This window comes from Puma concolor, chromosome D2 (assembly GCF_028749965.1).
Source record: "Puma concolor isolate L17-30 chromosome D2, mPumCon1.1.hap2, whole genome shotgun sequence".
Taxonomy (NCBI): Eukaryota; Metazoa; Chordata; class Mammalia; order Carnivora; family Felidae; genus Puma; species Puma concolor.
This window is the reverse complement of record NC_141677.1, coordinates 76,877,084-76,905,020: the sequence shown is the minus strand read 5'-3', so window position 1 is coordinate 76,905,020 and position 27,937 is coordinate 76,877,084. Positions and strand designations below refer to the sequence as shown.

Sequence of the window (27,937 nt, the reverse complement as noted above, 5' to 3'; positions counted from 1 at the left end):
TTAAGCGTCCGATTTTGGCTCAGGTCATGATCTTGCAGTTCGTGAGTTCGAGCCCCGCGTCGGGCTCTGTGCTGACAGCTCAGAGCCTGGAGCCTGCTTCGGATTCTGTGTCTCCCTCTCTCTCTGACCCTCCCCTGCTCACACTCTGTGTCTTTCTCTCTCTCTCAAAAATAAATGAACATTAAAAAGAAATTTAAAAAAAAACAGGCAGCATTTATGAGCTCCAACCAAGTGTTCATTCTTTGGATATCCCTGAATTCCTTCCTTCCTTCATTCATTCCTTCACTCATTCATTCATCTGGCAGCATGTGCATACTGGGCTTGTTCACTGACAGAGATTGAGATGGATATGGCGGTTTGTACAGATTTGTAAAAGCCATTGCTCCAAGAGCAACTTGCACTGGCAATTAAGTATAATGATACCTTGCATTTTTACAGTGTTTTAGAATTACAGAGTTATGGGGAGAGGGGTCTATGGTATTTATGATTTTTATCGTATATTATTTAACACTAAAATTTGATCCAGGGTTCAGAGTGTTTGAGCTTCTTATTTAAAGTACCAGTGAAGGTTTTTCTAAAAGGCTAAATGCCATATTCTTTATTAAAAAAGAAATTATTGGGGGCGCCTGGGTGGCTCTGTCGGTTGGGCATCCGACTTCGGCTCAGGGCATGATCTCACGGCTCGTGAGTTTGAGCCCCGCATCAGGCTCTGTGCTGACAGCTCAGAGCCTGGAGCCTGCTTCAGATTCTGTATCTCCCTCTCTCTCTGCCCCTCCCCTGTTCATGCTCTGTCTCTCTCTTTCTCTCAAAAATAAATAAACATTAAAAAATTTTAAAAAAATATTTAAAAATCCAAAAGTGGGGACGCCTGGCTGGCTCAGGCGGTTGAGCATCCAACTCTTGGTTTCAGCTCAGGTCATGGTCTCATGATTCATGGGATCAAGCCCCAAGTTGGGCTCCGAGCTGACAGTACGGAGCCTGCTTGGGATTCTCTTTCTCCCTCTGTCTCTCTCCCCTCCCCTGCTCTTGCTTACTCTCTCTCTCTCTCAAAATAAATAAACAGACTTAAAAAAAAACCTAAATAAAAATTCAAAAGTGACCCGTGTTCCTTCAGGAGTAAGATGGGCTGATTCCCTTTACCCCACAGCATCCCCCCAGATTTCATTCTCCCTGTGGTTCGGGCTGTGCCTTTCAGCATGAACTTGGCTGGGTCCAGGCTGGTCTGACCGGAGCTCAGCTGCTCCCGGTGTGGTTTAGGTCTGGCGTTGGCCTGCCCTGCGCCCCTGTTCCTTCTGAGCTGACTCAGCACTTTTAGATGCTATCTACCAGCTTCCTCTTGCTATAGCTAAGCTTTCACTTACTCACATCGCTGTTGACTGTATTTTCACGGTTAAGACTATTCTTTCTTGTCTGCTGCTGAGCCGAAGGGCTCAGGTCATGATCTCACGGTTCGTGGGTTTGAGCCCTGCGTGGGGCTCTGTGCTGACAGCTCAGAGCCTAGAGCCTGGAGCCTGCTTCGGGTTCTGTCCCTCCCCTCTCTGCCCCTCCCCTGTTCATGCTCTCGCTCTCTCTCTCTCTCTCAAAAATAAATAAACGTGAAAAACATCATAGTCTCCAGTAGGCCTCTGAAACGCTTCTCAACAGTGTTGCATGGGCTCGGGCCTCTTGGTTTATCTCTGCAGCTGGAGTTCACCCAGGGCCATCCTCTTCTGACCACAGCTCCCACCCAGGCATCCCTGGGTCTTCCTCAGCCGCCACCAGCATCCCCTGGCCCCTCGCCTGCTTTGGGGACTCAGACCCTCCTCCATCCTGAGTCACTCCCTCATGCTGGTACAGCACGGCCAGCAGTAGCTTCTTGAGACAGGGGACGTGACAGGTGGACATTTATAGATCCGGTTGAGTGAATTTTTTTCTACTTTCCCCATTCACTGATAATGTGATAGAACACAGCATTGAATCTAGGTTGAAAGTCCCTCAGAACTTCGAAAACGCTGTCCCTTTGTCTTCCGTTTTTGTCAGGAATTAGAATTTTATATGTAACCTGTTTGCTTTCTTTTGCTTTTCTCTCCTCGGGAATAGTATAGGTTCTTTTCATCACTGATATTCTTTTTTTTTTTTTTTTTTTTTAAGATTTTATTTTTAAGTAATCTCCACACCCAACGTGGGGCTCAAACTCAGAACCCTGAAATCAAGAGTCACGTGCTCCACCAACTGAGCCAGTCAGGCACTCCCGTCACCAATATTCTAAAACTGTACAGTCAGAGGCTTGGGGATGGGGTGGGGTTCCTTTACCGTGTGGGTACTTGGTGGAGCCTTTTAATCTGGCAGTGTGCAGTTCTGGGGAATGCTGTGTTATTATGTTTATCGTTACCTTTTGTGACTCCTCTCCCTCCACTTTCTTTGGCCTCTTTCCCAGTGATGGTTCTCCCCCGCCTGGACTGAGCCCTTCATTTTATCTTTTTTCCCCCCTCCTATTTTTTTTTTTTTTTTTTTTTTTAATCTCTTTGGCTCTTTGTTCCTACTTCTCTTTTGGAGATTTCAACTTCATTTCCACATCCTTCTGTAGAATTTTTTTTCTACTTTTATTTTCTCTAGACTGGGGCCCCGTAGTCTCTTCCTGGTGGCCACAAGCCTGATATGCTTACAAACCATATGTATCTCCAATGCATTGGGTTGGGACGATTTTGCTGGTAGGCCTATGGTAGAATTCCATTTAACTGTTTGGTGTCTCATCTTCGTCCTCTTCATGCCTCTGTTCTGCAGCTTTCCTGAGTCAATATTTTTCTTTCTTCCTTTCTTCCTCCCTCCTTTCCTTCCTTCCTTCCTTCCTTCCTTCTTTCCAGTAGGTTCCATGCTGGATGTGGAGCCCAGTGGGGGGGCTTGAACACACAACCCTGAGATCAAGACCTGAGCTGATATCAAGAGTCAGACATTCAACTGACTGAGCCACCCAGGCAACCCCCCCCCCCAACCCCCACCCACCCTGAGTCAATTTCTGTAGAGGAGAAAAGTCTAGCCTCCCATGGAGAAGGGACGGGGATAACAGCTCAGGGTTGGGGGCTCAGAGACTTGGGAGTTTAGTGGCTTCTTTCTGCTGTCCTCCTCATCCCTCCGTCTGGGTTACCTGATGCCCTGAGTTCCTGCCATTTTCAGACCTTCCTTGCCGGCACTCCCTCCCCACGCCTGCAGGTAAAGATTTGTTCTTGTTGCTTTCTGCAGAGTCATCTGCTGTCCCTCCAACTGCTTTCCATTTCCTGAGCCAGTTCTCGGAAATATTCTCGAATCATCTGCTTGATATTTTCTTCGCCTCATTCTTTGTCTGAAGCTGCTATGACTGAAGGTAGTGGCTCGACCCTTTATTTCTCTCGGGTGGCCTCTCCCGTCGTCTGCCTCTCTGGCAGAGCATCGGGAGTGGAGAACAGGCCAGGTGGATATGTGCATGAGGCAGAGCGAATAGATCTTGGTGACAGGTGTTGGGGACCGTGGGTCCCAGCTTCTGGGAATAGAGACTGCAGGACCTGCTGGCCAGGATGGGCCACTTCATTCCTTGCTGTTAAGCTGGAGGTGTCTGCGGGACATCCAGCCCCACGTTTCTAGAGGTCAGTTGGCTCTATATGGTCAGGAGGTTGAGGGGAGAGGGTGGGCTGAAATCTTGGGAGAGCATGTGGTTAGGAAAGCAGTCTTCCTAGGGCAGAAGTCCGGGAACCCTGGAATTTATGGGGGAACAGAGAGACAGGAGCCTACAAAGGAGACAGATAGAAACACGAAGGTGTTAGAGGATCCCGAGAGGGTGGCCAGCGGCCAGAGAGCGAACCAGAAGAAGGTCTGAGGGGCTTAGGCACCGGTGCCATCAGTGAGCTGCTGGGAGGCCCAGCTGGCAGGTGGGAGGAAGCCAGGCTGAGTGGGTTGAGGAGGGAGGGGCGGCACAGAGAAAATGGAGACACAAAATGCACGCTCTTCCTTGGAGATGTTTCAACCAGAAGTCATGAGTGGGGAAGTCATCGACTCCAGGGGCACGTGGAGTAGAAGGAGGTTTTGTTTTATTTTCCCAATGGAAAAAGTTTCAGCTCACTTAATGGAGGAGGACGAGGAGCCAGACCATACGAAGCAACAATCTTCTGAGCTTCGCAGTGCTGCTGCCTTGTCCTTCTTCTGGCTAGATTTCTGGGGCTGACGTTAAAGCGAACTTGCTTCTCCTAACCATGCATTTGTGGGGAGTGGCGTTTGACTGCTGACTTCTGCCCGAGCACTGTTATGGCTGACGCATTGCCAGGCAGGAAGAAGGGCCCCAGACTCTCGGGGTGGCTGGAAGAAGCTCCTGTGAGTATTGACGTGCCCACAGGCAGTCCTCAGGTTGATGCCAGGAGTCATCAGAGGGGCCCAGGTGGGGCAGGGCCAGATGCTGGGCAGGGGTGCTGTCTGCAAGGCAGGTGCTGTGGCGGAGGCCGTAAAGGCTGGAGAAGAGAAGCTGGCCATCACAACCAGAGCCGTAGGCCCGGGCAGCTCCCCAGGGGTGGATGTTCTGTTCCTGTTCCAACAGGAGCTAGGATAGGGTTAACAAAGCTATGGAACATCTACCAGAATAACTCGAGAGACCTGGTTCTTCTTTTTTGTTAAGATTCTCAGCATGGACACCAGGCCTTCCCGTGACTGGCTTGTGGTCTGCAGTCTGAGGGTTTCCCTTTTCAGTCACGCTTCCTATCCTGGCCCAGATAAGCTCTGCTACTGCAGCCGGTCCCCTGTATGTGTTCAGTCGGAGGTGGGGGCAGCCATGGGCCGGGTCAGCCCTGGGCTGGGTGCCTCGGGGACCCCACATCGTTCCCAGCCAGACTCAGGAGGGGTGGCTGGGGACCTCAGGGTGGTGCTGAGCCACCCACAGGCTTGGATACCTACAGGCCCCCCCGACCCGCCTCCTCTCCCAATTCCACCACCTCTCCCGCCCCCCGCCCCTCCGAGCCTCAGGCTACTCATCGCACTTCTCCTATGCAGAAGACCCAGGATAGCCTGGACTCATCTGGAAAATGTGTGTGTGTGTGTGTGTGTGTGTGAATGTTCAAGGGGGAGGGGAGACCCAAAGAGATTTCTGTTTCCAGAGCTCTGCATGGAGTTCACCAGACTAGCTGAAATTTCGTGTACTTTCGCAAAGTATTGTTCAAGCAGGAAGTGGTTTTCCAAGAATGTTCCTCCCTGACAGAATGTGGGGTGGGAGTGAAGCTCACGACTTTGTGGAGTGGGGGGTCTTTGAAAGGCAAGCAACTCCAAAGTGCTGCCCTATCTGGGTCTCTGATCATCTCCAGGCCTGTCCCTCAGAATAGCCATGGTTAACTTAAGCTGCGTCATTGAGTTTGGCATCAATTAATTGTTCACAGTAATAGTTGATCGAGAAATGACACCATGGCCTTGGGCGTTGGCCCCCACATGGGTAGTCTTCCTGCATATACGGTCCAGACTTTCTTTCTGGAGGACAGGATGGTCAGGCCTCGGTCCCATGGCGTCTTTTGTCAACTAGTGCCTGGAACCAAAATAGGTTACAGAACTGCCTTCCCCCTCCTTTCAAGCACCAGGCAGTGAAGCCTTCTGGTGGTTTCTATAAGGCCAAAGGTTTCCAGAGCCTGGGCTTTCTGATCCCAGCTCTGCAGCCTATGTGGGATCCCAGATGGGCTCTCTGGAGAGAATGGCAGTTTTTTAGGCCCCACGAAGCCCCCGTGGCCCCTCCTCCCCCACCCCCATCATGGCTCCTTGGCTGCATGTCCGAAGCATTTGTTTCCAGCTCTGGGGGATGAAGTACTAGTCAGGCTGTAATGTTCAGAGAACCAAGCCCCATCTTTGCTGCCAGCGAGGTGCCTCCTTTCTTTGGGAGAAAATAGAACCCTCCGGGGATGCCCTGCTGTTTTCAAGACAGAGCACTTACCGTGAGTGTTTTTGTTTGCTCCAGCCACATAGGTTTTCATTGCAATGTGAGTGCCGATGGGTGCCCCTCGTCCAGCTGTGCTCACAAGCCTTTTAAGGGCCTGCATCTACTTAGGACTGATGCTTTCCAGCGGGACTGCTCTCAGTGTGAGCAGCGAGCATTCTCCCCTTTGCTTATGCCCACATCCCAGTACCAAAGAATCCGTGTCCTGGAATGTGACAGACTGTATACCTGGAGGGGGTGATGTATCTCACCAGGCGTGGAATTGGGGGAATGCAAGGCTTTGGAGCCAAATAGCCCCCAGTCTCCCTGCAGTCTCCTCAAATAAGCCACATAACCTCCCCTCTGTGTGAATAAGCCACATAACCTCTCCTCTGTGTCCTCATCATGGAAGTGGCTCCAACAGGAAATGACACTCTGCTGGATGCTCAGGGATGTAAAACCCCTAGCATGTGTCTGGGGCATAGTAGGTGCTAGATTGGTATCTGTGTGCATGGTTTAACTTGCTTTTAAATTGTGGTAAAATATACACAGCATAAATCTTACCACTTAATCGCTTTTTAGGGCTCTCGTTTTTGCTGTTTTAATCATCTTAAAGTATACCATTCAGCAGCATTAAGTACATTCTCAGTGTGGTAGAGCCGTCACCACCCTCCAGTTCCAGAACTTTTTTATCACCCTAAAGAGAAACCTCTTACCCATTTGCAGTCACTTCCCATCTCCCCCTTCCCCCAGCCCTGGACAACCACTCATCTTTCTGTCCCTATGGATTTGCCTGTTCCGGCTATTTAATACACATGGAACCGTGTAGTATATGGCCTTTAGTCACTGGCTTCTTTCACTCGGCATAATGTTTCCAAGGTTATTCCGTGCCGTGTCCTGTATCAGAACTTCATTTCTTTTTATGATTGAACAATATATGAATGATTGAGTCCTTAATTTGGAGACTTCATAGGACGGTCCTGAATGGTGTAGAATTGTCATTCACTCTGGGCCAGGATTCTTTCTGTCTTCATTTCCGAATGGATAGTGTAGCAATTTCCGGACAGGAGGTGTGGGTACAGATGCATGGAAGGAGGGAGGGAAGGGGCTAGGCCAAGCATGAGCCCTCCCAGGTAGAGCGTAGCCCCGAGGCAGCAGCCAGAGCCCCCAGGGGCTACGAAGCTGCTTCTCTTGCAGCAATGGCAACTTCTGGGCCTGGCCAGAGTAGAGAACTGGGCTCAGGTGGGAAGGGCTGGGCTCTCAGATAACAGGCTCCCTGTGTCTCCTCCAGATGCAGGAAAAGGCAAAAGAGATCTACATGACCTTTCTGTCCAGTAAGGCCTCATCACAAGTCAACGTTGAGGGGCAGTCCCGGCTCAATGAGAAGATACTGGAAGAACCACACCCACTGATGTTCCAGAAACTCCAGGACCAGGTAACCTAACTTTCCTACCTGCATCTTGATTTGACATTTATTCCCAGGCTGGAAGAGTTCAGTTAAAACTAAATGTTAGACACCCCAGAAGCTGCCCCCTCCAGCTGGGTAAACTGAGGCACACTGAAGGGCCATGGTCAGTGAACGAGAGGGGACTAGAATGCCAGGCTCAGAATCTGATCCGTAGGAACCTCCCTCAGGCCTGCTTATTTTTGGTCTACACATAGTTTGAACCAACAGGGTTATCTGTCTTCTCAACCCAGATTAGAAGGGAGGTTGAGCTATCTGAGGAGCCCACACTGAGGAAGCAGCATGTAACTGCTGAAGGTAGGAACAGACAGAAAAATCTAGAAAGCAACACTCAAAGCAGTAGGGGACCTGAGGCTGTTTTTATGCAAATATCTACACATTGCCGCCTATTTCTGGTGGCCCAAGACCATAAGCTAGTTCATAATGAGTTATAATGAAAAGGTTAATGTTTGGCACGTTATTCCATTTAAAGCAGGAAAAATTGAGTTTAAAAAATGGACCTCTGAGGGCTAAATTAGTTTTCTGGCAAGCTTTTTTTATGAGATACGCCAGTGGTAATAGGAAAAGGGATGAAAATACACTCCAGAGATTTCTTAGACGGGAATTTGCAGATGTGACTATTCAGAGGGTGCTCTGTTCTTATAAAATGTTATCTGCACACTTGTAGATGATGGAACGCAGACGAACATCCAACTTCTGCTGACCCTAGCCTTACTGAGGGGGCGAAGGCCTTCCTTGGCACACAGTTGGAAATTAGCTTTTAGCTTAATTCAGCAGCCCTCAAAGGTGAGCAAGCCCGTCTGGAGGGCTTGCTAAAACAGACCCTGGGCCTCACCCCCAGAGGTAATCTTCAACTTTCGTGGTTCCCAGGTGGCCTGAGACTTTGCCTTCCTAACAAGGTCTCTGATGCTCCAGGTCCTGGGACTGCAATCTAAGAACCGTGCAATGCATTGGTTGGCCCTTTTGTGATCGCCTGGAGTGTGCACAAGCCCAGAGCATGTCCCAGCACCCAGGACGCCCCATCTTTCCTCAGCATCAGATTAGGAAACAAGTATACAGGTAGAAAATACAAATATGACAAGTGGTTTGACAAATGTTTTCCAACCGACACAGTGGCAGGTGCAAATTCCGCGTGAATCCTGAATCAAATTTTGGCATTGAAGGAATTCCAGTGAGTGTGGTAGCCGTGCTGAGGGCTTCCTGGAGGTGGTGGTTTGGAACCAATGGGAAGGATGCCACGGACATGGATTTATGGAGGGAAAGGAAGCAGAGTATATAGTGAAAAGGCAATTTGTGGCTGTAGCCGTCTAAGGATATCTATCCTACCTGGACCTCAGAGTCTTTTAAAGCTCCCTAGGATACTTTAAAGTACAGCTAAAGGGGCGCCTGGGTGGCTCAGTCGGTTGAGCACCCGACTCTTGCTTTTGGCTCGGGTCATGATCTCACGGTTGATGAGTTCAAGCCTCGAATTGGGCTCCGTGCTTACAGAGCCTGCTTGGGATTCTCTCTCTCACCCTCTCTCTCTCTGCCCTGCCCCTGCCCGCACTTTCTTTCTCTGTCTCTCAAAATAAATAAATAAACCTTAAAGTACAGCCAGGGTTGAGAACCTGTGCTGAACGCCCCATGTTCTAGGTATTGTCAGTACTAACAGTATCTACTGTTCAGGGGTGCCTGTCAGTGCCTGATGCCCAACTTGGCATGTATTCTCTCGTTAATCTCCAGTGAGTATTATTATTATTCCCATTTTGATGATGCGAAAAGCGAGGTTCAGGGAGACTGAGTGGTTTGTTATTCCAAAGTCACGCAGGTAGCAGGAAGTGCTGGAGGCCAGATTCATTCTGGTCCACCTGCCTTCAAAGACCGCACTCTCTGTGGCGGGCTCACAGCCTGGAGGGCTCTCCCAGCTCCTCAAAGCCCCAACAGACCAACTGATGCAGACAGATTGGAGGCTGTGTGAATAGACAATCCCATTTCCTGGGACTGCAGGAGCCAAGGTAGCAGTGAGGAATGCACCAGGCTGGCGTCCCTCCACACGGTGGGACCTCGGGCTCCCAAGGACCCAGACCTCCTACAGTTAGGTCTGCAGCACGTCTCAAAATGGGGCTGGGCTTCTGCGAACCGGGCATACGTTGGGAGGAGCCACAAGGGACAGAGGCAGATTTTTTTAAGTGACAAAAAGATGTTTTAAGGTTACTTTTATTTACTTAACTATAAAAGGCATACATGCTTAACCAAAGAAGCTTGGGAAATCAAAATATAAAGATGAAAAAAATTCATAATTCCATACCTGGGAAAAAACCCACAAATAACATCTGATCTCTAGATTTTTCCCTCCTTTTCTTTCCTATAAGTACGTACATGCACGTGCATGTAACTGTTGTGCCACAATGCAGTTCAGAGTTCTTTTTTTTTTTTTTTAAGTTTTTTTTTTTTTTTTCAACGTTTATTTATTTTTGGGACAGAGAGAGACAGAGCATGAACGGGGGAGGGGCAGAGAGAGAGGGAGACACAGAATTGGAAACAGGCTCCAGGCTCTGAGCCATCAGCCCAGAGCCCGACGCGGGGCTCGAACTCACGGACCGCGAGATCGTGACCTGGCTGAAGTCGGACGCTTAACCGACTGCGCCACCCAGGCGCCCCTCAGAGTTCTTAATGTAAAGAAAGTATTTTTGTACGCTGTTGTTAAAATTCATTTATTTGAGGGGCGTCTGGGTGGCTCAGTTGGTTAAGCGTCCCACTTCGGCTCAGGTCATGATCTCTCAGTCTGTGAGTTCGAGCCCTGCGTCAGGCTCCGTGCTGACGGCTCAGAGCCTGGATCCTGCTTTGAATTCTGTGTCTCCCTCTCTCTCTGCCCCTCCCCCACTCGTGCTCACTCACGCACTCTCTCTCTCTCTCAAAAATAAACATTAGGGGTGCCTGGGTGGCGCAGTCGGTTAAGCGTCCGACTTCAGCCAGGTCACGATCTCGCGGTCCGTGTGTTCGAGCCCCGCGTCAGGCTCTGGGCTGATGGCTCAGAGCCTGGAGCCTGTTTCCGATTCTGTGTCTCCCTCTCTCTCTGCCCCTTCCCCGTTCATGCTCTGTCTCTCTCTGTCCCAAAAACAAATAAACGTTGAAAAATAAACATTAAAAAATTTTATTTATTTGAGAGGGAGAAAGAGGCATTAACTATCTTCCAAAGGTACAGCGGGGTGAAAACAAAGTATTTGGACTCTGAGCTGATTCCACAGTGAGTCCCTGGGAAGGGCTTTGGGTTCTGTTTCACTTCAGAAAACTGCCTCTCAGGGGCCTTGCTGGTAACCCTCAACATGTGTGCTCAGCATGGCCTGTGGTTCTCTGCTCCTAGAAGGCCCCCAGGAAGGCCCTGTTTTTCCGAGTGAAGGAGTTAGAAGCTGGGAGGAGCGCATTTGGAACCACAAGATTTCACCTAACTTAACCCCCCCCATCCCCTCAGCGGCTCTGGCTTCCTTCCACGCTGTTGGCTTCATTGCAGTGCCGTCTGAGCAGCCTGCCTCGTGCCCCCGGGCATCCCGTTCACCAGGAAGACTCCAGGGAACCTCAGCCCCTTGTCACGGCAGCAGCACTCCAGCCCTGGAGGTGCTGATAGGGCAGCGTGGGCTTTAGGGTGCAGCTGGAACCTGGAAGGGGGGCAAATCCTCCCTGAGCAGACCTGACATCCGTGCATCTTCTCGGGTCTTCATTCAAGTCCTATTTACTCTTGGTTTACACACAGTTCTAGCGGGCTCTGGTCCTCAGGTCACAGCGGATTGGACAGCAAGAGGCGACAGCTGACAGGCAGGGAGGAGACAGAAAAGCGAAAGTCAGCATAAAACCACAGCACAGCGATATCTGGAGCCACCAAGCGCGGGGGCCCTCAGCCCCACGCACCGCCCCGGGGGCATCCCTGTGCTACGGGATGGTGACACCATGAGTGATCCTGATACCCCAGAGCGTCAGGCAAAACTTAAATTGTGGTCAGCGTATTCTGTGAAGAACGGGTTAGACATTTTAATATCTTTTTTTTTTTTTTAAATTTTTTTTTTTTTTTTCAACGTTTATTTATTTTTGGGACAGAGAGAGACAGAGCATGAACGGGGGAGGGGCAGAGAGAGAGGGAGACATAGAATCGGAAACAGGCTCCAGGCTCTGAGCCATCAGCCCAGAGCCTGACGCGGGGCTCGAACTCCCGGACCGCGAGATCGTGACCTGGCTGAAGTCGGACGCTCAACCGACTGCGCCACCCAGGCGCCCCATAGACATTTTAATATCTTAAGTTTGAGATCTTAAGAGAAGTTTGGGGCATAAAACTCTTACTCTGAGGGGCGCGTGGGTGGCTCAAGCAGTTGAATGTCCAGCTTTGGCTTAGGTCATGATCTCGAGATTTGTGGTTTCAAGCCCCACATCGTGCTCCGCGCTGGGATTCTGCAGAGCCTGCTTGGGATTCTCTCCCTCTGTCTTTTTCTCTACCCTCCCCCACTTGCTTGCGAATGTGCTCTCTCTCTCTTTCTCAAACAATTAAACTTTAAACGGTTACTTTGAAAACCTATGGAAGTGGAGAGATCCTTCTCTGATTTATTTTATTTATTTTCAATGTTTATTAATTTATTTTTTGAGAGAGAGAGAGCAAACCAGGGAGGGGCAGAGGGAGAGAGAAATCCCAAGCAGACTGCATGCCGTCAGCAAGGAGCCTGACATGGGGCTCGAACTCACAGACTGTGAGATCGTGACCTGAGCCGGAACCAGGAGTCGGACATTAAACCTACTGAGCCACCCAGGTGCCCCTCCTTCTCTGATTTAACTCAGTTCTGCAAACATGGCCCAGTCGTGTACTCAGAACATGCTGGTAAGGCCAGGAGAGATGGGGGTAGTTCTGTGGCTGTTTCCTTGGAACCTCAGCCTAGAATCAAAGGCTGCTGTTGGACAAATTTAAGTTGTGGGAAGCAGGAAGGAGGAGGCAACCTTACAAAGAGTTGGTTTTTTTCAATGAAGTGCTATTTCCTGCAGTGTCTTTTTTTTTTTTTTTTTTTTCTCTTAAAAATGCACTACTAGCAGGTCTATTTCAGTTGTGGTTGGTTTGCTGGTTATTTGTTCTTTCCTTCACTCCCTTATGCTGCAATATTGAGGGAGAGCCCCGCTATGTGCCAGGCACCGTGTTAGGAACTGTGTGTGCAGCAAGGAAATCGGCACCCGTCTGACCGTGAAGACAGAGAACAGGTGCTATGAAGGAAAGACTACAGGTGATGGGCTAAGAGTGACTGGGAGGGGCCTACTTTGGAGCTAGTGGAGGGCTCCCTGAAGAGGTGACTGAGACCTGAGTGGTCAGGGGAAGACAGGTGAAAAGGTGGCAGGACCTTCCAAGGAGAGGCAACAGCAAGTACAAAGGCCCTGGGGTGGGGATCCACTAGGTGTGTTGGAGGAGGTCAGTGTGGCTGGAAGTAAGTCAGGAGCGACTGGCAGGGGTTAGGCCCCGAGGCTGCGGTAACCAGTTTACTCCCAAGGATTTTGAATGGTAACTATTTATTTATTTATTTATTTATTTAAAAAAATTATTTACAAAATTTTTTAAGTTTAATCATTTTTGGAGAGAGAGAGAGAGAGAGAGAGAGAGACAGAGTGTGAGCAGGGGAGGGGCAGAGAGGGAGAGGGAGACACAGAATGTGAAGCTGGCTCCAGGCTCCGAGCTGTTAGCACAGAACCCGATGCAGGACTCGAACCCACAAACTGTGAGATCATGACCTGAGCTGATCCGATGCTTAACTGACTGAGCCACCCAGGCACCCCTCAAAAAAAATTTTTTTTTATGTTTATTTATTTTTGAGAGAGAGAGAGAGAGACAGACAGGCAGAGCATGAGCCCAGGGAGGGTAAGAGGGAGAGGGAGACACAGAGTCAGAAGCAGGCTCCAGGCTCTTAGCCGTCAGTACAGAGCCTGACATGGGGCTCGAACCCACAAACCGTGAGATCATGAACTGAGCCGAAGTTGAAGGCTTAACCGACTGAGCCAACCATTCAAGCTGCCTCTTGAATGGTCACTATTTATAGAATGTGCCAGTTAGGCTAATAAGATTTGGGCCTCTTAAAGGCTGGGCACCTTGGCTGTGATCCCCGGCTCCAGCTGTACCTGTCCCTCACCAGCCCGTGCAAGAGAGCGATGGTACCTCGGTGCAGGGCCATCTCTACCAGCTGTGAACCTGCAGCCTCCTCACCGAGGCTCATCATCTGTACCCCGATGGCCTGACACTTGCCGTCTTCCCCTCCCCCACTGCCCATCGCTTCCTGGGTGCTGAGCTCAGATTTACTGTCATTGTCACTGTATGTTGGGTTAGCCAGGATGGGGAAGGGGGAGCTCATGTTCCAGTCTGGCCTCCGTCTGGCCCCCGGTGAGTCCCTTTCTTAGTGTGGCCTCTGTGTCCTCGTCTGTAACATGGGGTTTTGGCAAGCTCTGTTCCCTCTCGGAGCTGCACAGCGAAGCAGTCTACAAACCTTCAATGTCCATAAACCTTTTTAACCTGATGTTAAAAAGTGGCTGCCTGCTAGCCACCACCTGATTTCCTTAGACCTGATTTTGTCCGCCTTTTCTTCGACTTTAGAATTTAGTAGCTGTGAAACACTGGGCAAGATGCAATCCCTCTGTATGCCTCAGTTTCCTCATTTGTTTTGAAACAGAGGTTATGATAAGGCAGTTGTGAGGATGAAACGCAGTCGTATCCGTGAAGTGCTTACTTAGTGCTTACTTACTCCGTAAGTATTAACTGCGTGTGTCCTTTAGAACGTCACATGAAGATAACTTTAATTTCAGGCAGTTCTTTTTTTTTTTTTAAGTCTATTTATTTATTTATTTAGAGAGAGAAAGAGCACGCGCGCATGGGAGCAACAGAGAGAGGGAGAGAGAATCCCAAGCAGGCTCCACACAGCACGGAGCCCGACGTGGGGCTCAAACTCACAAACCATGAGGTCATGACCTGGGCCGAAACCAAGAGCTGGACACTTACCCGACTGAGCCACCCAGGCGCCTCTAATTTCATGCAGTCGTTCTTAACTGGGGATGATTTTGCCCCCTAGGGATACTGGGTAGTGTGTGGAGACCTTTCTGGCTGTCACAACTGGGGTGGGGGCTCCATTGGCAACTAGCGGGTAGAGGCCAGGATGCTGCTAAATATGCGCACAGGACAGCCCCACACAGGACACAGTTCTCTGGCCCAAGGTATCAGTGGTGCTGAGGTGGAAAAATCCTGATATAATGTGACTTCCAGAACCATAGCAGAGTTCACGCAACCTTCCCCTCAACGTGCCTCAGGTCCCCAACTAAAAAGCAGCAAGTAATGTATATGTCTGGTTTCTACACTGGAATTCTGGGAAAACATTAAGTTTACACAGTTTACACAGTGCTTTCGTGGGTACCTCTCATTTGACTCTGGAGGAGTCTTGGGGAAGGTGGCACCCGGCACCTCAGTTTACCAGTGAGAGAGTTTGCTCCATGGGAAGGTGATGTGACTAGCCTGAGGTCACAGTGCTGGGAGAGGGGGAAACAGCTTGGGCTCAGGGCTTCTGGCTCAGCCGGACCCTTCCCACCTCCCCATCACCCCATGGGAACCCGCCTCACGCAAAGCAGTGGTATTTGTTCTTAGCTCCTCCTGGTCTGGGCCGCCATTTTCCTTTCACACTTGCTTTACAGCGACACTGCCTTTGGCATTGAAAGACCTGCCAGGGCTCTCACCTTCTCCATTCCCACTTTGTCTCCCTGGCTCAGTTGTGCTCTTTTGCACCTCCAGCCTGGCTGATTCTAGAACCTCCCTAGTAACCTCAGTTACTCAGGTACCCAGAGCCAGTTACAACATGAAGGGATCAAACCGGTCACAGCAGCCTAGCAAGCGTATCTCTGTACAAGAAATGACAACGTCCGTCTGTGCTGGCCTTGTCAGCTCAGTGGGCTGGATGCACGTGTCCTGCTCGCCTGCAGGGCTAGGAACTCCAGGGAGCAAGGCCGGCCCAGGGGCCCACTGAGCCAGCACTAGCCGTGAGCATACCCTGTTACCGTGTCACTCACGATGCTGAGCAGGTTAATCTTAAAAATTATTTTTAACTGTTAAATAACTGCATGTACACTGCTGAGAAGAAAAGAAAATTCACATAACCCAGAGGGTCTGAAGTAAGAAGCTAAAACCCCCCAGGGCGTGCCTTCCCTCTCACTCCCTGGTGGGAACTCTTGCATGTTTCGGATCCTTCCAGACCCTTCCCCGAACGTGTAAGAATGGAACGCTTTGAAATCTGCTCAGTGACTTGAGATTGCGCCATGTCAGTGATTTAAAACAAAACTCTGCTCCTGTAAGTTTCTCAGCGCCACCTTATTGATATACCTGTCTTGCTCTGAAGCCTCTTGTTTGAATTCCACAGAAGAGCATGACTGGAGATGATGGAAGGGCCAAGGTCATTGCACATGGCAACTTGAGACCATGGCTTTCTTGGACCATGAAGGAGGTTGGGGGGGGGGGTGTGGGGAGCAAGGCTGCTCATTCTTCTTCCTTAAATCTCGCCCAGGCTTGGTGCTAAGTCTGTCTGGGGAAGGCACAATGGAGGCAGCCTCCTCCACGGAAAAGGAAGCCCTCAGCCTCTGATGTTTAAAAACAATGTAGAAAAGGCTTCATCGAGATGTCAGTGCTCCCAGCCACATCCTTGACAGAGAAAGGAACCGTGTGCGTCTGGCGCCTTTTTAGCAGTGTCGTTTCTTTGAGTTTCCCCAGAACCCAAGTAGAGAGAAACACTTCCTTTTTAGACATCAAGAAGAAGGGGTGGACCGGCTGGTGGGGACCCAGCAGTGAGGGAGGGGCCGCCATGCCTCCGGGGTCATAGGGGGTCCGCTCCCTCCCCCACCCCCCTGCGGCTCCAAGTCTGCGGTGGTGGCTGGAGCCGGGGATTCTGGGCGCCTCCGTCTTGTGGGTGCCAGCTGACCTCTGCCCCCAAAGATTAAGATTTGTCCACTCCCGAAATCGGCATTTTCCAGTGTGCAAAGCCAGAGAGGGCAGGTCGTGGGTTTTCATTCAAATGGAAGAAAAGTTGGCTCCCTGCGTCCACCACAGCCGTTTGCCTTATGAGGGGCGGGGCAGGGGCAGGAAGGGTAGTATTTAAATACTTTGAGATTTAAAAAAAAATTTTTTTTTAGTAACTTTAAAAAGGTATTTAGGGGGGGCGCCTGGGTGGCGCAGTTGGTTAAGCGTCCGACTTCAGCCAGGTCACGATCTCGCGGTCCGTGAGTTCGAGCCCCGCGTCGGGCTCTGGGCTGATGGCTCAGAGCCTGGAGCCTGTTTCCGATTCTGTGTCTCCCTCTCTCTCTGCCCCTCCCCCATTCATGCTCTGTCTCTCTCTGTCCCAAAAATAAATAAACGTTGAAAAAAAAATTAAAAAAAAAAAGGTATTTAGGGGAAGAAGGTGGGTGGGTGCTAGAATAGCTTTTAACTCTCTTCCTTATGGCAAAAGGCAAAAGTGAAATACTTTCACCTCATGTAGAAAGCATGTCATTTGGGCCTGGGATTTGAGCATTTGACCAATTGTCCCCTGCTCAGTGAGACAGCACAGCCCCGTGGGCCTGTGAGGGCAGGCCTCCCTCCTTTTCCGTCCATGTCCACCCTCTTTCTGGAGTTCTGATCCCACCCAGCATGGCATCCGTCTTTGGAAGCCTGTCCAGGAAGCACTGTCCAGGGTGACAAGAAACTTCCATGGCCCAGCCTGGCACATTGGGACGAGGGCTCACCTGAGCTGCTGTCTGCAGGCTGCCCTCAGACCTTCTCTTGATTTCACCCCATTCCCACTCAGAAGATGGGGAGATGGTCTTGAACTTGGGGGGTGGGACATCTCTGTGTGTGCCCTGCCTGACAGCATCTGCAACGCCCAGCTGATTCTGCATCGTTTCATGGCTTGAGGGCTGGAGGGAGGGGGCTTGCTTTTTTCACACTTTGTACGTGTAGGTATGAAGGCATGTCTGAGGGTCTGGGTGTGGGGGGAGACAGCACATTCTAGAAGTGCTGCTCAGAGACCGTAGCACTGGCCACCTTCTTGAACCCAGCTCCTGAAGCAAACATGAAAACTCATTACTAAAACTCTCTGCTGCATTAAAGGACCCAGTTGAAATAACACAGCAGAGTGGTTTGAAAAGGAGGGAGGATGCTTGTTTTGGTCTTTTAATGTTCCTATCGTCTGAGAAGCGTTAAAAGATTAGGCTTGAAACCCACTTAATCGACACAGGGACGTAATCTTCACCGAGAAGCCTTCAAGCCTACTTAAGCGTCCCATTTTCTGCACAGATGAGGGTGCCTCGGGGAATGTGTCCTTTCCTGGAGCCGCAGATTCGGCACAACCTCCAGTTGGAGCACCGCGTGGATATTTTCCCTTGCAGAAAGGCAAATCCTAATCAGTCATCGCCCTGGGATCTGGAGGCGGGGGGGGGGGGGCATGGCTGTGTAGTTGGACCTTGTACAAGGATGCCCACGGGTGGGAAGCCTCCCTTGCCTTTATCACTGAGAGTTCCACCTCCAGTCGCCTGCAGGAATGGATCCCAAGACGACGACACTAAATAGTTTACAGTCCAGGCATGCCACTTACAGATGTGGGGCAGCCAAAACCTGAAACCTGCTGAGCCACAGCTGCCTTGGCCAAAAAAAAAAAAAAAAAAGGACGGAATGCAGTTTAGCTGCCAACTCAAGTTTTCTGCTTCATCGGCCGCCTGTCTCTCAGAAGGACCGTCTGTCTGCTGTCCAGCTCTGCTCTGATGCCGTCCGCCTACCTGGAGCCCTCCCCACCCCCCCTGCTCGATTTGTCTCCACCTTCTTCCTTTCTCTTCCCTGTAGACAACTTGAGGTGTGCTGTCAGTTCAGGCCCGGTGAGGCCGGTTCTCCCCATCTGAGAGTCCTTGTTTTGTAGAACCTTCTGGAACACCTCGGGCCATCTCCTTTTCCGTGCTCAAGTAGGAGTGAGCTGAAATCAGTAAGCCAACTGTTAGTTTCCAAGGGCCATCTTAACAAGCTATCTCGAACTGAGTCACTTAAAACAACAGAAATCTATTTTCTAAGTTCAGGAGGTCAGAAATCCAAAATCAAGGTGTCGGCAAGGCTGTGCCCCTCTGGAAGGTTCTACGGAGGAATCTTTTCCTGCCTCCTCCTGGCGGGGGCTAGCATTCCTTGGTGTTCCTGGCTTATAGCAGCATCACTCAGATCTATGCTTCTGTCTTCAGACCTATGGTCTCTTCCCTCTGTGTCCCTCCGTGGTGTCCTTCCTTCTCATGAAGATACCACTCCTTGAATGATGATGTCATCTCAAGATCCTCAACTAACCTTATTCCAAGTAAGGTCACATTCTGAGGTTCCAGGTGGATGTACACTTTGGGGGTACACCATTCAACCCACCGCACTGACTTTTAGGGATATTTGTTTCCCATTTATATACACAAATACATGTCTTTTTTTAAACATTTTTAATTTTTTTAAAGTAATCTCTACACCCAGCATAGGGCTTGGACTCATAACCCTGAGATTAAGAGTCACATGCTCTTCTGACTGAGCCAGTCAGGTGCCCCCACAAATACTCTTTTTTAAAAAATGTTTATTTTTTGACAGAGACAGAGAGAGAGAGAGCATGAGCTGGGGATAGGCAGAGAGAGAGGGAGACAGAGGATCTGAAGTGGGCTTTGTGCTGAGGACAGAGAGCCTGATGTGGGGTTTGAACTCACACGCCGTGAGACCGTGACCTGAGCCAAAGTTGGATGCTTAACTGACAGAGCCACCCATGTGCCTCCCACTCGCCCACAAATTCACTCTTGAAGAACATATTTGGGGTCACTGTGTTTTGTTTTATTAAATTTTTAAAATTCAGTGTTCAGTCACATAACATTCACATATTATTACATTTTTTTCATGTTTAACTCTTTACAGACTTCATTTTCAGTGACTGTCCTATTGGTCTGCCAGGTGAGTGGCAGGACAGCCTAGTGGTTAGGAGTGCGGGCTGGAGATTGAGGTGGCCAGCGTTTGCATCCCCCACATCTGTCTTGGGCTGTGAAGGGCTACGGCCCCCTCCAGAATCCGACGTTGGAGTCCTAAGCCCCAGTACCTCAGAATGTGACTGTGTTTAACGATGGGGAGGTAATTAATGTGAAATGAGGTCATTGGGTGGGCCCTAATCCAATATGACTGGTGTCCTTCTAAGAAGAGGTGACGAGGACACAGCCACACACAGAGAGAAGGCTGTGTGGGGACACAGGGGAGAGACGGCCGTGTACAGATCTTCCTCGACTCGATATGGAGGTACCTCCTGACAGTAAGATGAAAATATTGCAAGTTGAAGATGGCATTTAGTACATCTAACGTACCGAACCTCGTAGCTTGGCCCAGCCTCCCTTGAACGTGCTCTGAACACTTACAGGAGCCGACAGCTGGGCAAAATCATGGAACACAAAGCCTATTTTACAATGCGGTGTTAGATATCACATGTTGTGCATCGAAGACTGTGCCGAAAGTGAAAACAGGACAGCTGCACGGCTGTAGGATGGTTGTCGGCGTAGGAGCTGTTGGCTCTCGTGGTCCCGGGCATGACTGCAAGCTGTGGTGGCCACTGCCCAGCGTGTGAAGTCAAAAAATCATTGAGTTGAGGCCATCTAGAGAGGTCGTCTAAACTCCTGGCCTCCAGAACCGTGAGGAGAGAAAATTCTGTTGTTTCAGCCCCACGGTCTGCGTCACAGCCCTGGCAGATGGGTACCCTGACTGCTGGGGCAAAACCCCGAACCTCTGAGGCCTCTTTCCTTCTCTCTACAGTCAGGTCCTCCTAGGGGCTCGTGAGGAGTAAATGAGAGAATACTCTGTGTGCTCCCTGGGGCTGGTTGGAAGGTGCTCCAGGCAGAGTTGGTACCGCCCTGGTCGATTTTGCCCGCCCTCTGTGGTTGCATGTTGGGTGCTGTCTGTCCATGCACGGGGCGAATATTTACTGGACCCCGGTCACGGCCATTTGCCCTGTGATAAATGAGGCTGTGGCCTGTGGTCAGCAGCTGAGCACACTGTTTTTGGCTACTTTCTTGGGAAGGATTTTTTTTTTAACGTTTATTTATTTATTTTGAGAGAGACAGAGAGAGTGTGAGCAGGGGAGGGGCAGAGGGAGAGACAGAGAGAGTCCCAAGCAGGCTCTGTGTGCCATGCAGAGCCCGACGTGGGGCTCGATCTCAAAGACCTTGAGATCATGACCTGAGATGAAACCAAGAGACGCTCCACTGACTGAGCCACCCAGGTGCCCCTGGAAGGGATTTTTAGGTGCTTGCTCTATCCTCCAAGCTATTTTCACTGAGCACCTCCCATGGGGGGCCCTGTGATGGGAGCAGCCTGTTGCCATGCGCTCCTAGGCCAGTGCCCAGGGGACCCATTTGCCGGTGGCAGTGATGAACCATTAGGCAGCTCACACGCCCGGAAAATGTTGTCATTGGGAGCGACGTCCCTTTCCTTTTTCAAACCCGTCCAGGGTCTGATGGCCGCAGCCGCCACCTGGTGACTTTCCGGCACCCGGAGCGGCACCAGGAGGCAGGCGGAGGCTCTTGGCAGAGGAAGCCCTCACCCGAGAGCCTTCAGGGGCATTTCACACCTGCCCATGTCAGGGAGTGGCCATTATGCTCCTGTTAAATAGTTTGCGGCCTCCCCTCCCCTCGAGCTTGTGGGCACCGGTGGAGTGCCAGGAGCCTGCAGCCTCTCCTGGAGGCTGAGTCCTGCCAGCCCCTGAGCACTCCCCTCAGCTGCAGCGACCTCCTGCCCTCTGCCCCCGCCTCCTCCATCCCTGGGTGCCTCCAGCCTTGGCCTTTTTTCTTCTCTTCTTTGAAGTGTGAGCCTCAGAGGCACCACAGGCAAACAGGATGCTCCCCTCCCACACGCAGAGACTTCAGACGAGACACTTGGGTCGAACCGCATCCTGCTGGCAGTGGTGGGTCCCATCTGCCGCGGACCTGGTGTGGGAGGGGGTGCAGGGCTGGGTGCCAGGAGAGGTACTCACGAAGGGGTTCTCGCTAGTCACTCTGAGCCTCATTCCAGAATTCCAGCAAGGTGGGCATGACAGGGTTCCCTCTGGGAGCTCCGTGCCTGGAAAAGCTGAATAATGCTGGTTGTGAGGGATGGTAACACCTGCTTGGCGCCTTTGTGAGAGGCCACGAATAGATAGCGGCATTCCTCATCCCCTGCCTTGCCCTTGGCTATGATTTTTATGTTTTCTGGGAGCTATTTTGTTGTCGTTGTTTTAAAACGAGTAATTTCTCCAAACCTTGGCAAAATCAGTCCAGGGTTGCAAGATTGCTCTAAAATAGGTGACGGCTATGGAGAGGCACCAGGTGGGGACCTACGGGAGGCGTGCTCTTCCTCAACAGCTGCAGATCCGAGGCAAGACCAGAGGGGACACCCAGGGAAGGGCAGGCAATAGTGTAAGAGTTTCAGGAAAACACAAAGTCCTAAATCTTGCCCGAGTCGTGGCCTCTGAGGATAGCAAAAATGATTTAGGCGCTTCTCCTGTGAGCGAAGCCATCTTGGGAAAATGAACGTGTAAAGGTGGAAGGGTCCAGTTCTCCCATCCCCAGGCAGATGTTCTGAGTCCTGAGACTCCATCAGACATTTAGTTTTCAGAATAGTTCGTGTGTGTGTGTGTGTGTGTGTGCATGTGTGTGTGTGTGTGTGTGTGTGCGTGTGTGTGTGTGTGTGTGTGTGTGTGTGTGTGTGTGTGTGGGGAGGTCGAATTTAAAAGATGTCAGGGTTTTACCACCCACTTTATAACCCTGCTTGGCAGTGAGCGACATTCTAGACGCCTCTGGAACTTTCCACTTGTTGAGCCCATGGTAGTGCAGTCAGTGAAGACACCAGGGTACGTGGTGTGGATTTTTCATCGGCAGAATGTCCTGAAAATTCGGTTGAAAGGTTTGAGAGAGAGATGATGAGGGATATTTCTGAAGAGACTGTACTCCTCGACAGCCAGAAAATGCTTTTGTGTTTGCTTCTCTCTTCCCCGCCTTTTTTTGTAGGGCAAGGGTGGAGGATGGGGAAAGATCAGGTGGGAGGGTGGGAGAGCGGATACCAGGAGTAGGGGCCGTGGCTAAGAAGAGGGGGCAACTTTCTGCCCTGGGGTGCAGGAGGCAGCACTCTAATCCGAGGACTTAGGCTCTATCAGGGGTCCTGAGAGTTGTTTCTTTCCCAGAGACAGGCTCCTGGGCCTGTGTGAGTGTGCAGGTGGCCGCAGGCTGCAGCCAGCTGTTGCTTTTTTAAATTAGAGCCTTTTCCCAGAGCCTCTCCTTGCTAGGGCTGTGGTTTCACTCCCCTGCTTGCATTAAACAAGCCCCATTTTGCTTCTTGGCACAGTAATAGGTTTGTTTGAGATCCTGGATTCCAGACTTCTGGGGGTCTTGCCATATTGGCATCATCTGACAGGACAGCGGCCTTTACGATGTGACCATCTCTACAGAAACGGTTGGTGCTCTGCCATCTCAGGTTTCTGGAAAAAGGCATCCCTGTGTTACCTATCCAAATAAAGTGGAAGTTCTTAACGGACCTCCTGCTACGAGGGTGTGAGTCAATGCTGTGTGCATTTACACTTCCGTGGAAAATAAGGGTAGATTTGTTCGTGTGGTTATTTAAGCGTCCATTGAGACTATTTGAAAATGACCGAAACCACCCCGGAAATCCTCCTGGTCTAGGACACGACTTACTTGCTTTGTGCGTCTTGTACGAATGTGTCTTCTTTGGCACCCGATAGGTACGAAATAAACACTTGATAGGATGATTCGCGGCCCGATTGGCCTCCTCCTTTAGACTCTTTTTCATTTTCCCCTTAGATCTTCAACCTCATGAAGTATGACAGCTACAGCCGCTTCTTGAAGTCTGACTTGTTTTTAAAACACAAGCGAACCGAGGAAGAGGAAGAAGATCCGCCTGATGCCCAAACTGCAGCTAAAAGGGCTTCGAGAATTTATAACACATGAGTCCCCGAAGAGCTGGCAGGACTGGCTTTCAGAAGCGAAGGAACTTGCTCTCAGGACCATGCAGGGTTTATAATTGCTTTGTTATCTGTAAGGACTGAAATGCGCAAAACCCCTCCGTGGGATATGTGTATTTTATTAACTGCTTGACCAGTAAGTTTTGCATGATGGCTAATCTTACATAAAAAAACAAATAGCTTTGAAGTTTTAGTTCACATACACACACACACACACACACACACACACACACACACACGCAGAAGAATCCTTAAACACCGGACACCTTGAGCATCTTGATTAAACGTCCTGCGAGGCCACCAGGTGAACTTGGAGCCACCTCTTACATTTTAAGTCATTGCCCGGCCTCTGTGGGAAGGGTCATGCATGTCCACAGATTCACTTGGGCAAATCAGCTCAAGAAGGAATTGATCTGACAAACTCAGGCCCCCGGGGGTGTTGGTGGTCAGGTACCTTTGTGGTTAAATACTTCTCGGGAACGAGTTCAGTGCTGGGAAAAGAAAATTCATCACTGACAGCCTATACAGATTTGGGGAGCTGTATGTGAGCATCCTCAGAGGGTTCTTGCTCCTTGTGTGGGGATTTGTCCCGGTTTTGCCTATACTCCGTGACATTTCATGCCACACAGATAAATAGTTCATCTTGACAGAAACAAGATCTCGACCAGGAAGAAAGACAAATGGGAAATTGTTCAGGGTCCCCGTGACACCACAAGGTGGTGTTGAATGGGCTCGTGGCCCATGGCCCGTGCCAATGATGGAGTTGGTGGGATACGGATATTCTGTTCTCCCATAGCCCATCTGAGGACACATTGGAACCCTTGCTTCTCTGTGCCTACCCTTTTGCTGGACTTGTTGACTCTGGGCTTGACACTTCAACGAGAGGAAAGAAGTCCTCTTTGAAAGTTTCTTCTTGGGTAGAGAAGCTTGAGTGAAATCTTGCTTGGCTGGGGCTGTCCCAGTGAGCCAGGTTCCCCTCCTACCCCCCCCTCCAACCCCCGCTTTTGCAAGCAGAGCCCACAAAGCCCAAGGTCAGACGCAGTTCCTTTCTGCTACTTGCTCCCGCCATCTGCTGCTGTCAGGCTTCTCCAGCATGTTTGCCAAACCTTAAACTCATGTTTGTACAAACAGAGCGACCAGACACTGTTACTTGTGAGCTTTCCGACTCAGACTTTTCCATTTGCAAAATTCCCTGATGTCGAGGGTGGCTGTGTAGTTTATTAAGCAAACCAGGAAACTTTTGAGAGAGAAGGGAAGTCAGTTTAGCAATTGCCTGGGATAATAGACATAGACTGGTTCTCTTCTGATTGAACCAGTTTGCAATGGTGACCCTCCCCTAGTGTGACCTCTCTGCTCTTCCCCAGATTCCCTCATATCATTGTCCATTCACTGTGGTCGGAAAGTTTCCTGTCCTTCCATCTCAGGCCTGGGGAAGGGATGCCTTCAGGGAGTCATTCACTGCTGAGAACGAAGTCCGAGCATTCAGCGTTCATCAGAAACAGCAAATGCTTGATCCCCTTACATGGGGTTCTCTGCCTTCCCCGGGACATCGCAGACAGGCCTTCTCTCTGCCTGGGACGAGGTAGTGACACTGAGATAGACACCCAAGGGACACGCCATCCTCAACGAGCAGTTTCTTAACCAGAAAGCTGCAGGGACGCGAGCCCACCCCACCCCACCGTTGCTGATGTAAGGTAATTGGGGAGCATCGGAGAGCTGAGCAACCAGCTCGGTGCTCCCTTCAGAGCTGGTCCTAGGCACTGCAGGTGGGCTGGGAACCCTCTTTCTGGCTTTTTACCCTTTTACCACTGGGCTCAGAACCCCTTAAGAGTGGTGGTCTCTTTGTAAGTGCTTGACTAAAGGAAACAGCTCGAGTTAGCCAGAAGATTATCTACCAAAAGAAAAGCCTATCACGTAGGAGTTGCCCGGAAAACTGAGCGCCAGTGGGATGTGAGCCACGTACGTTTAACCACAGATCACTCCTACCAGCATGAACTCACGCCACTTCCTCTGGCTTTGGTCCTGCCCGGCTGCCCGCGTCTCTGCCAGCTGCAAAACTGAGGCGCATACAGCATTCAGCTTCCTGAAGCCCCTGCACAAGCGAGCTGGAACTTCTGGGGAAACCAGGTAGCCAGAAAGATGCTTCTGCCCAGCTTTCACTCTCACCCCGTCTATCTGACCACCCCTCCATTTGTTGATGAGTATTTCAACCGTGTCTGCAACGTGCTAGGGACTGTGTTAGATGCCAAGATTCAATGGGGCTGGGGTGGGGGGAATAGAGCAGCCACGAGGATTCGTGCTCTCGAGGCATTCACAAGCGTTATAAAATGTAGGTTTTGTTGTTATCCAGGTATGGGGAGGAGATCAGGAGATGATGAACACTGCAGAGTTTGTTTCAGGTCCTAAGAGCTGGGGCAGGCCAGGGTGACGTGGAGAACCATCGGGGGCCAGTCAGGAGACAGAGGGAGAAAGTGGAAACTGTGGACCGGGGCACTTACTACGGTTTCCTTGGGAAAAGCAAAGCAAGGTAAGCAGGCATGGGATTGGCCAGTTTGAATAACCCCCGCAGGCTCTGGGGCCCAGGGGCTGTCCCTAGCTGCCTGATACCTGGGCCTAGGTGATGAGGGCAGGTGGCCCAGAGTGTGAGAGCCCTGTGACAACCTGATAAAGGAGGTGGTTGGAGTATGAGCCCTGGGTTGGTGAGTTAGCCCCGGTTGTTTGCTAGGTCTAGGAATTGGTGAGCCCTGGGAAGGACAGCCCTCCGGGGCCAGCAGGGCCCTGGATGTCAAGACATCAGAACAGAACCAAACTATGCTTAACACAGCAGGTCTCAAACTCTCAACCTGCAGGCCATAGATGTGTCTGATGGGGCACAGGTTTTAAATCTTCCAATGCAAATGCCTGAGGCAGAGCATGAGAGTCCCCTCCAGTTGGCTGTAGGACCCGTCGCTCCCTGTTGCCTATGACAGGCCACTCACATATTTATATTCTCTGGTCACTCCATGGTTTGGGCCCCGAACTCCACTTCCCTTGTGCAGAGAGCATTGTCTCGGTGACTTCTTAGGCCTTAACGAGATACTTCAGATCCACTCTCCAACCTGCTTGGCTGTCTTTCTTTTTTTTTCTTTCCTTCTTTCTTTTTCTCTTTCTTTCTTTCTTTCTTTCTTTCTTTCTTTCTTTCTTTCTTTCTTTCTTTCTTTCTTTCCTTCCTTTCTCCCTTCCTTCCTCCCTCCCTTCTTTCCATTCTTTTCTTTCTTTTCTCTCTTTCTTTCCTCCCTTTTCTTTTCTTTTCTTTTTTTTCTTTTCTTTTCTTTCTCCTTTCCTTCCCTTCCCTTCCTTTTCCTTCCTTCTTTCTTTTCTTTCTTTTTTTCTTGTTAAAGTTTATTTTGAGAGACAGAAAAGAGAGAAGGAGAGGGAGGGGAAGAGAGAGAGAGAAGGAATCCCAAGTATGCTCCACACTGTCAGTGCAGAGCCCAATGCGGGGTTCGATCTCACAAACCATGAGAACATGAGCCAAAATCACGAGTTAGACGCTTAACTGACTGAGCCACCCACTTGCCCCTGACCTATGTGGCTTTCTAAGAGTAGACCGTGGTCTGTGTGTCCCCCACACCCCGTCCTGCCTACCCTGCCTTCTGAATGGCAGCTCTCCCTCTCAGGCAGGGGTGGGGACAGGGGGTAGGGGCTTTGCTTCTTTTCCCACTGCTTCATCCACCAAAGCTTAAAAAGTGGGGGAACAGTTATGTCTCCCAGTTTAGAGATGGGAAAACCAAAACCAATGACGTGACTCAAACAGGCACATGCTCCCTGCCCCCAGCTCCCTTTCAGGCCCACCCTGTGCCTGGACAGAGACTTAATGACCACCCACTATGCCCCAGACCAAATACGAGACACAGGAACGTAGGAGAGGAAAGAATGAGGCGCAAACCCTGCCTTCAGGGAACAGCTGGTCACGAGATGAGGTGGAGTCTTTTCCCAAAAACCCCGCTACAAGGAAGTGACTGGAGAAGGGCCACTGGCACGTGATTGGCTGCTTGTGTTCATCTTTTAAGGTTGCAAACGCAGTTGTTTTGTCTTCCCCCGAAATATCAGGACATCCAGTGTTATGTTCACGCGGGTGAAATGATCTCTTTCAGAAACATGAGAACGGTTGCTCTGTCCTTGTGAGCATAAGCTTTCCCTCAGTGTCAGGTGAATTCTGGGAAATGAAGAATTAGTTGGTGCAGTTTCCCCTTGTGGTTTTGCTCACGGGGACACATGTCCCTTCCTGTGTGACAGAGTCGGGGCCTGATGAATTGGCACCAACTGCCAGGTCCCAGCTCTGAATTTGGGAGCGCGCTTTGTTTACAAGCTTTGTAAACTGCTATGCAGGCGGTCACGACCCGCATTCTCTCATTATTTACCTTCATTTGCACGTGTTCTAGAACTTGCATTTATTTAAGTGCTAAATGGGCTTGTGATACCATTAGCGTCCAGGTTTTTTAAAATTTGTGTTTCTTCTCAAGGTTAGTTGCACACAAGGCAGCGGGCACAGTCAGAGGGGCTGGTCCCCGGGCAGAGCAGCCAAAATGGTTCCCAAACCCTGGG

The 27,937-nt window shown here is 50.4% G+C and overlaps 1 protein-coding gene across 3 annotated transcripts in view; it reads left to right on the top strand.

Annotated features, from left to right (window-relative positions):
• Positions 1-23,659, top strand: part of RGS10 (regulator of G protein signaling 10) — a 43,012-nt gene extending 19,353 nt beyond the window's left edge. For all 3 annotated transcript variants that reach the window (XM_086680999.1, XM_086680998.1, XM_025918337.2), the window contains exons 4-5: positions 7,185-7,328; positions 23,190-23,659. In XM_086680999.1, coding sequence (XP_086537125.1) covers positions 7,185-7,328; positions 23,190-23,336 — 291 coding nt within the window. In that variant the 3' untranslated portion in view covers positions 23,337-23,659. The remainder of the gene's footprint in view (positions 1-7,184; positions 7,329-23,189) is intronic.
• Positions 23,660-27,937: the final 4,278 nt, after the last annotated feature.